We start from the raw sequence: 9,914 nt of genomic DNA, 5'->3' as shown, positions 1-9,914 counted from the left end.
AATCAGACAGCACCGTCTAACGGCTGAATAAGCCGTTAGACGGTGTTTCTTCTTTCCACTTGTTTGTTTCTTTTGATTACATTTTTTTTTACTTTCTGCCTATCAGATTTCTGAATATAGGTTCCTATACAGTCTCCTCTGTGTGGGTGCTCCGTTAAGGTGCACTCTCAATTCCCAGTACCAGCAAGTTCCCAACGATTTTGATTACAACTATTTCTGAATGTGTGTTTCTGGAAGGGTTCATAAAAATGCCATCTAAAAACAAAGACGATATGTGCACTGCACTTCTGGAACCACATTCGAGAGCAACCGTCCTTCGGATTTCAGTGCAGCATTAACGAATGCTAACTACGAAAATTAATCAATAAAGTCATTGAAGGCAGTAGTTGTTCTTTTCTAGCCAGTTTCTGCAGGTATGGTATAACGACTGTGTTAACTATTAGCCTGCCCTAACGTTTATGGTGTTGTCTGTCTGTCTTTTCAAGTGTTGCCAAGGCCGCACAATGCAGACTGCATTGGCTTTCCCCTGCAGTCCAAACAAATCCTGTAACATCAATTAAAAGGAACGAAACAAAGTTTGTGCATGTTTTACATTTGCAACTGAAAGCAAAAGTACACAAACAAATCAAATAGAGCGTCGATGACACAATTATGCAGGTATGAATTCCATGGGACTATAGCCTTACTGTAACAAAAGTCAGAAGGTTTCTAAAGTTTGTAAGGTATATAAAGTGACTCAACAACAAGTTTTCCATTCACAGTGATTTTCTCTTTCGAGTACACCTGGCCATTTGGTCCATTTCCATTCAAAGACTTGGCTTCCCAGATTTTGAGAATGACTGCCATGTTGAAGCTGGTGGCTCTTGCAGCTGCGTTTGTGACGGTTTCATCTTCGGCCATAATGGTGAGTACCGACTAACAAAGCGTGCTAATAAACAATTGGCACATCTTAAAATGGGTGGTGGTGGCGTGCTTATGTTTTGTTTCTAAACATTGGTCCATTATTTCATAACTGCTGTTAGTTATATTTTACATCAGGGTGTCAATCATCTCTGTTTTTTCCGACAATTTGGAAGATGTGTATCTCAATCCCGATATGCTCATTTGTTTTAAATTGGAATCAACCTATTTTGCTAAGTATTAATTCTTTAAAATGTTGAATTAAATGGATATTTGATTCATGACGATTCAGCCAAACCGATATGTATAGTTTTTTTAAAGCATTGGTGAAGTGACAGCTGGAAAATGGAGAGCTTAGTATACCGTTCTTAGATGCCTTAGAAGACAGATCATTGATCGAAAGAAAGAAAGAGATAGACAAAAAATTATTGTTTGAAACGCAGACAGAACTATAGAAAAACAATACAGTGCGTAGATCCATTTACGACCAAAATTTGTCAACTTATTTTTGTTTAAATCCAACAAGATTAGTTGGTAGGTATTTTGGTAGATTTTCATTACACAATTTCATTAACCCTACACTATCAGATAAGTCTTTATTCGTAAACAGGCATGTGATAACTGTCTACTCATGTCCCGCTTGCATTCACTACCAAAGCTGTGTCATGATTTGTGTAAGCCTGTGTGTGTAACTTAAATTGAATGCTAAATGCTCCACTTGGCATCACAGCAAATGTAACTCAATACTAAAATACCGAGAAAAAAACGGTAAAGGACAAGTTTTCACCTTGTAAGATTGCACATTTGTTATAACTGGCAGCAAATACGTCAAAATGAAATCCAAATCAAGATTTTGTAATCCCTTAAAATGATGAATGAAGGTGATGCATGATGCAAAAGAAAGTCAGGTCAGTGTTACTGCGGAAAATATTACCATGTTATGCGTTGTTTTCAAAATGTGCGCCAAATTCAATTTTATTTTTTTATATGCAATAGCACATTTTCTGAGAAAATCTGTTATCGTTTAATTGACCTTGTCTGTGCCACTTTAATTAATGCTTGATCAGTCAGCTACAAGTTGATTTGCCCAAAAAACGCATTTATTTCATGTTGGCGACAAAAGATGTCCCGAATATTTAAATAAATATAAAAAATATAAATTCTTTGTATGTAACAAAGAAATTAGTTACAAAAAATAATGAGAACTGGCGTATTATCAAGTTTGGCTGCTGTACATAGTTTGTTTATTTTCAGCATTAAGGGAAAAAATGAAGCAGTTTACTTTTGGGTTTCTCCATCATACCACATCATACCAATAGTAATTGAGACCAGACCAGAAACCTAAGATAGGAGGTAGGAGACAGTACAATATGATACACTGCAAGGACAGGCAACAGTAAGACAGATATGCTACCAGTTGAAACCAGACCATTTGAAGCATTGAAGTAGGCTGACATGATTACATGAACTAAGTTTTATTAATACAAACTATGCAGGTTTTTGGTTTCTAAGTAAATGCATTTAGGGTTGAGAGTCTTGTAAGATCCATGTTAAGGTTGGTTTAAAAGGACGAAAATCTTTTGGATAAGACTGTTTTCTGAAAAGGAATACGGTTATAATTAACACTATAGTCATCCAACGTTACTTCTGGTTGCATAGGAATGTAACGAGGAGATGGTTTTATATCATAGTCATTAAAGGTGTGAAGTAAAATACCATGTTTGTAGATACACAAATTTACCGAAATTCTAATGTTAAAAATGTAGTTTATATTTAGTATTCCTTACTCCACAAATAATTGAGTTGCGTGAGTTAAGTAGTCCGTTTTTGATATTGTTGGACAACTTTCTTCTGCAAAATAAACAGCTTGTTCCGTTGACACGTCGAGCTACCTGAGGTAAGAATAATTTAAGTTTCTTAAAATTAGTGTTTTTATACAAAAATTAAAGGTATAATGTTTAACAGGACATTACTTTTTACTCTTAACGCCAACGAATTCGGAGATTTTAGTTCACGACACGTCGATGTGTTTACTCCAAGAGAGATTCTGATCCAGTTAAAGACCCAGGACTTTCGACCTGGTTCTGAGGAGTACTACACCGACTGAGAAAAAGTAGTTTATGTTGAATTTTTTGGGTTCGAGCTAATAATCATGCAATTTGTCTTGAGTAAATTAACTGGGAATTCTTTTAGACAAGAGCCATTCATTCACCTTCAAAGTTCTGTATTCAGACTGCTAATGGCTGTATTAACATTACGGTGGTTATGAAACAGACTCGTTTTATCAGCAAAAAGACGATAGCAAATTTTATTGAAAACATTAACATATATGATAAATATCATGACACCCGATAAGTCCTGTGGAACACCACAGGCAATAGTCCGATGTGTTGAAATAGCGGATTTAGCAGAAACAAACTGCTTCCTAATTTGACAAGTAACTCCCAAACCTGTCTCAGGCAATTCCACGTATGCAAAAGTGATCCGATTTGTGAACTTGATTTACAGTATCAAACGCCCTACACAGGTGAGTACAGGAATACGCCAACGGAAAACTGTCTGTGTTCAGTTTTCAGCATTTTATAGAACACATCGACAGGCGTAGATCCTGATGGATGGGGTATATATCCCCCAAGCGTTTTTACACAAGGATTAGCTATCTAACCGACTCACCCGTCAGGTGTTCGTGCTGCAATAAAGTTTACAGCCATCTTTAGCGAATTCTGAGGACCAACATGCATTCAATAGCACTCAAAACATTATTAAAAGACCTTAAATGTCGTATTGACACAAGGATCTGCAGGAATGAAACATACTTTAAACTATATGTACATTGGTATAATGAAGATTGCTTTTCAATGGCTTGTGTCTTTACCCCGCTAACGTTTTAGATTTCCATTGCTGGGCTAGTCATAACCTTACTACATGTCATCCCCATCCTCCCTGTTCCCATCACAAATTTATTCTATGACCATGTGCGCTTTTTGTGAATCAGGAATCCGGTCTCGAAGTCCTGTCATCCAAGGAGGAGCAACTACTGCAACTGTACAGCGAGGACTTGGCTGAAATGACCCCGCAAGAAATAGCCAAGTTTCTGCTTGTCGACCTTAAGTCCGGTGAAGTTATTTTTACCTATTTACTTTTCAAGTTGGAAATGATTTCAGAGTTTACAAGCTACAAAAGCTAGTTTTTGTTACGCCCAAACGATGCACAGTCCCACCTACACTCGCTTGTCGCCCAGTACCCACACTTTGAACTTTGCAAACTAAGCTTAATTTTATTGCAGTCTCGATCAACAATAGATGGCTGTGAACAATCTACACTGTACCTAATAACACATTTTACAAAGGCTTGGATGACCACTAATATAAACTTCCATTTTTCGAATTAATCTTTGCGACGAGGAGTTCTAATTTCCAAAGGTTTGATGCGAAAAAGTTCTAAAGTGCGTGTTCAAAAGCAGAAGTGAATCACCCCTGGAGAGGGAATGAACATTTCCACTTCGATACAGAAGACCTTTAACTTAAATGTTTAAACAAATAATGTTACCTGGTAGTTTCTACAGCTAACCTAAACTTGTGGTGCAATGCTTTCATTCATGCTTGGCAACCTATCGCCCCTTTTTGTGTGCATGACCTGGCCCCGCAAGGTGAATTGCATGGGGCTCCAACAGATGCACATTACAAACTTCCAGGCTTTTTTATCTTTAAATTCCCATTCCCAAATAACACATTTGACAGAATTCCACCATTAACTTATATGTTCCTTTTTATGATTTCTAGTTAGTGTTTCAGAAGTCACGGGTGAAGGACTTTCAGGTAAATGCACGATATCTAAACAAGATCTATCAGCTGAGTGCTGCGCCACATTGTCTTTCAAGGTCCTCTTTAAACACCACGTTGTTGAAGGTAAGGATTGCTTTGAATATTCTACCCAGTTACCGAGGTAACGTAGTGGTATAAAGAAACTAGGATGTGGAACCTAAGATTTCAAGACAAAAAGTTTGAAAACCAGTTTTTTTTTCTGTGCAAAGGAAACCGTCTTAGATGTTGAGATCCCCTTCCCATGGATCTGTTCTAATGTCAATCGCGTCATTTGGACCTGATTTCGTTTGTAGTGATACTTTCTGTCAATTGGTGTCAAAAAGGTTGATGTGCACAATTTATTATATTTTGAACAGCTTTAGCCATGGATAGCAAAAATAAAATACCATGCAACTTAATTGTTGATCTTAGAAGGAACTTCTTGGATGCCAAATCATCTGACTCAAAAGAAACGGTATTTTGTCTATTTGCTTCGTTTTTTGTGTGATATATATTTTTTAAGGGTTGTTATTTTAATTAAAAGTAAAACATAAGTTTGACCTATTCCGTAGTACGAGCTTTATGCCTAGAAGCTATAGTCAAAGTTTGATCTCGTTAATATACTGTACCATTCTGACTACAGATTCTTCCCCTCGGGTTGCTCGAGTCTTGTTTTGCGGTTCACAGGGTGACGATTTTTTTTCTTACTTTCAATATCATTCAAGCATGCGCTTCCGTCAAGGTTCTTACACAAGCATATGGTCTTCATATCAAAATAACCGCAGGTACTTTTACAATTTACAACAAAGAGATATCAGGTAAGACTTGGATAAAGATTGGATTGTTAGATGGCTTGGGCTGGATTTGTTTTTATGAAACAAAGTTTACGATTAAATGTCAGGGACGTCATTGTTATAGCTCTTCCTATCAATACACACAAAAATTCAAGTGGGGGCTAATCAGTGTAGAGTTATTTAGTTAATTGACATTATATCGTCAAGGTTGAGTAACAGGATTGTTCGAAGTTGCACTTTTAGCTTGGGAAGTGAAAGTTGTCATTCTTACTCCAAAGCAATGAGCGCCAAAAATATACACATACCTATTTTTCACTGGTGGCATTCATACCAGTCCTGGAAAGAACAGCCCCCCCCCCCTTCAAAAACAGAGAGGCATTATAAACGCATCAGAATCCAACTTTTTGACATTCTTTTTTTATTATTATCAAAAATGTTTATGTCAAAAATAATGTATTTTTATTGTTTTTCAAATTTGCTCAGCTATTTTAGAAACATAGCTTAGACCTCTTCAAGTTTTTAAGAAAAAGTGTTTTATCGGACTCACTGATTTCTGCGTTAACTAGACTGATTTGTCTTGAAATTGCAGCCCGTGAACCACCGGCGATTTGCGTGGGTGTCCCTAAAATAAAAGTGGCGAAAGTTTGCCTGGACCTCCGTAACGTCCAATGGAGTAACGGCTTCAGTGCATGCATTGCATTTGAAGTCCATGCCTTGTTTATGACTCTGTTGGATGTTCAACTGGGATGCGTTCACTTCTAGAAAGGTTGACCTAACTAACCAGCCGCTACAGAAAACACTCCAATCGTAGTTATTCCAGCAGGATTAGATTATACTAACCTGTATGCTCTGTTCTTAAGGCTATTAGAGTATAACTGACACAAAGCGTGTATGCTATATAATTAAAGTATTTCCCAAAACATAGCACAAAGCTGAATCTTTTGAAGAAAACTGTTCATTCAGACTTGCGTTTAGATGAACATTATGTTTGTTATTAAAGTTGATACAATAAACATTCGGAGCAACCATACAAATTGATGACAATTTAACTTTCAGCAAGCTTTCCCTTTGAGAGTTACAAAAAAGTAGTTTTAGTTTCTTTATAGAAAGTACTCTTTGCAGCGACTCAAGGGAGTCAACTTGTATCAAAGAAACTACACATAGAATAAGCATCCCTGTTGCAAATACACATCAGTGGCTGTTAATTGAACAAGGAAAACCTTCAGTAAATAAACCTTTCCTTTTCAAAACAATGCCTTCCATTATGTATGAATTGTCAAAGTCATAAATATTTCACCACTGGCTAACTTTTGGCGCACAGAGGGAAAAGTGAACATTAGCTGCAGCCACATTTCAAAGGAAGAAATTCACACATATCAAATCGGAGACTTGGGGCACAGGCATTCTCTAGGGGCACCTGCCCCCGGTAGTTACGCTACTGACTCAAGCCAGAGGTTTAGACAGCATTCATTGCATAGTATAGCAAATCTGAATATGATTGGTTGGCTGAAGAAGGCGAGTCATAGTTTTTCAAGCAACTGGTAGGCAGATATCACAACTTCCAATGGCAGTCCATCCTAGTTTAAAATCAGTTAAAATTTTAATTTCTTTGCACTCCTTTAATTTTGATTTCTTTGCACTTTGTCCCTATTCACATTGCTAGAGTCGCGCCAAACGTGAACGTAATGGGCATTTCAGACTCTATTCGTGTATTTTCATCATATATTCTTGATTTATAAGATGATGCTGTCTGTGAGCCATTCAATTCTTTGCTTACTGTTTAGACTCTCTGATTTGCCAATTACTCCCCCCTGACTCATGTTATAAGGTTACAACTGCATGGCTTATCTCATTCCTGAAGATGTTCTGAATAAAGAACAAAATATTGAATCAAACATGGCTTTCATTAGTCTTTATGGAGTCTGCATAATATTGAGTTATCTGAATATTATCAGTGGATGACCTACTGGTATTCTTGATTTGTTGTGGGAAATGAGCACGATTAGCCTGAAGTTAGTACGCACAAAACAAAGTATAACGGTGTTAACAGCAAGAGAACAAGAATTTGTCAGGTGCAATTTAAGAGAAAAATTAGATTCTTTTGGGAGTAGATAAAGAATATGAATAATGAAATAAATACAACGAGCTGCAAACGAGATGTGAACTCTCTTTTGTTCCATATATTGTTCCCATTTTGAATTCATCCTAAATCGCTTCGTAGACTTTGCAGCAACACGTCATCGCTGTTTACTTTTTGAGGGTACAGGGGAAAGAGGTGTAGTGAAGGCTTAGATGACTATACCTCAAACTAAACATGGTCGAAACGCGAAGTCCCCTCACTGCAGAATCAGCACTGCGGCACCAGATGCCTGTTCAGTGTGGCCGGACGAATGAGTGCTACCAGAAAAGACCATTTGGTTGTTGTTTTGTTGAGATGAACGTAGATGTTGCTGCTTGAGCGCTGAAAACATGAACACGCAGGTGCACATTACATGTGCATGCACCAGTCGTCATCTCGAACCCAGTACCCGGAAAAAGCGTCTCGGCCTTCTCAAATGGCAAACAGGTGTTCTGACTAGTAGAGATGTCCAATATACTCATTTGCGTCACCGGGAATGCTACCCAAATGGGTAGAGTCAAGTGGAGTTTCACCTGGATCGCCCTTTCAACTTTGATCCCCGCCTCCCGGGTGGTACCAACTGAACCAGGTGGTCGTCTTGGACCCGTTTAACCAAGCAGACCCACTCAAACGCCACGTTTTGGCCAAGGGTTCACAACTCACCCATTTCACCAATCTGACCAATCTTACCTTTTTGACCCTTGAATCCGACATCACCCTCTAACCCAATAGGGCCATGGGCCAGGGGATCCCCAGCAGCCCTGGTTTTCCAGGCGTCGCAGCGAGTCCCTGGCTTCGTATTGGACACATCTGAGACCAAGAAGCATCGGTTCTCTTGGGAACTGCTCCCGTAAAAGCCTCTTTTGAGCTTGATAGAGTTACACAGAAAGATGGCAACTGTGATCGGAAAACAAACAACATTTAAAAAAAAAATTTACACCGATAACAATTTTGGAATGCCAAGGAAGAGATGCTGAATTATTCTACAGATTTTACAAAAACTTTATAAATAACGATATCCTGGTACGCATTTTTGTCTAGAAGTTATTTTCATGCTGATTGGCTTAGAGTAAAATGCAAACGAAACCTCCATTTTCTGATCACGCCACTATGGAGTAGTGTGGAGGGAGAATTTCAAATCACTTTTTCCCAGGGTACCTGCACGACCCTAAAAATAAACTCTTTTTTAAGGAGACGGCCTCTCAACTTCAGCCAAGAATTACTATGTGAACGAAAGAGAAATCATATTTTTTTGTCTCCGTTCGATTACAAATATACATAAGAGTCCAAATGTCAAATAATATTTCATAAATGTTTTTCAAGGTAAACGCAAATCACGTGACATGACTTTGAAGGTGCAGTTCTTCTCTGTAGATATTGTGCATGTTTTCTCAAGTCAAAGACTGGTGCACTCATACATCTGATCGACTTTGTATTGGGAGCATAATTATATAGTCCATCAACCCATGGGGCTGTCAAAATGAAAATATCACAGTGATGTCATCAGGAGTCACGTGACATAAAATTAAAGTTGCAATCTTCCCCATTGGGTTTGTAAACACGTTTTTGTACTGCACACTATTATCGAACTTGAATGGGGGATAGTCTTCAACTTTGACCAGAAGAAAAAGAGAAATCAGAAATAAATTTTCCCTTTTGTTAGATTACAAATATATCCAAGAGTCCAAATATCAAATAATATTTCTTTTTTTTTTTTTAATATAAGCGCAAATCACACGACTTACTTTAAAGGTGCAGTTTTTCTCCACGGGTTTTGTGCACGTTTTCTGAAATCAAAGACTGGCACACTCATTCATCTGAGCGACTTTGTTTTGAGAGCGTATGTAGTTCCAAGATGCTGCCTAAAGTAAATCAACACGGTGACGTCATTTGAAGTCACATTTCATGAGATTAAAGTCTTTTCCCGTAGGTTTTTCACACGTTTTTCTATAACACACAATTATCAATCTTGATGAGCGAGTAATCTTCAACCTCTGCTCAAGATTACTCCCAGAATGAAAGGGGAATTGCATATTTTATTCTAGGTTATTCAATTTGGAACATACTCAAGAGTCAAAATATCAAGTAATATTTCATAAAAAATTTTCGGTTTAGACACAAATCACGTGACATGAACTTAAAGGAGCAGTTTTTCTGCATATGTGTTTATTGCCTATTGACACTGTATATGTTTTCAAGCAATTTTGGTATAGCTTTGCGATATTGAATCCTCACCAAAGTTGCAGCCAACAAAGACCCTGATAAAAAAATTATTCCAAATGATGATGTCATGATGAC

At 37.7% G+C, this 9,914-nt stretch overlaps 1 protein-coding gene across 1 annotated transcript; it reads left to right on the top strand.

Moving 5' to 3' along the window:
• The first annotated feature begins 741 nt into the window (after positions 1-741).
• LOC147795674 (uncharacterized) lies at positions 742-7,653 on the top strand. Its single transcript, XM_087131303.1, has 5 exons — positions 742-904; positions 3,896-4,016; positions 4,683-4,808; positions 5,429-5,521; positions 6,087-7,653. Exons 1-5 carry the CDS (start codon positions 836-838, stop codon positions 6,257-6,259), a joined length of 582 nt encoding a protein of 193 aa, XP_086987429.1. The 5' UTR covers positions 742-835; the 3' UTR covers positions 6,260-7,653.
• Positions 7,654-9,914: the final 2,261 nt, after the last annotated feature.

The sequence above is a fragment of the Acanthaster planci genome, linkage group LG21 (genome assembly GCF_054643075.1).
Source record: "Acanthaster planci isolate LZ-2023a linkage group LG21, COTS_SCS, whole genome shotgun sequence".
NCBI lineage: Eukaryota > Metazoa > Echinodermata > Asteroidea > Valvatida > Acanthasteridae > Acanthaster > Acanthaster planci.
Note: the sequence above shows the minus strand (reverse complement) of the source record. Positions and strands in the feature narration are given on the sequence as shown.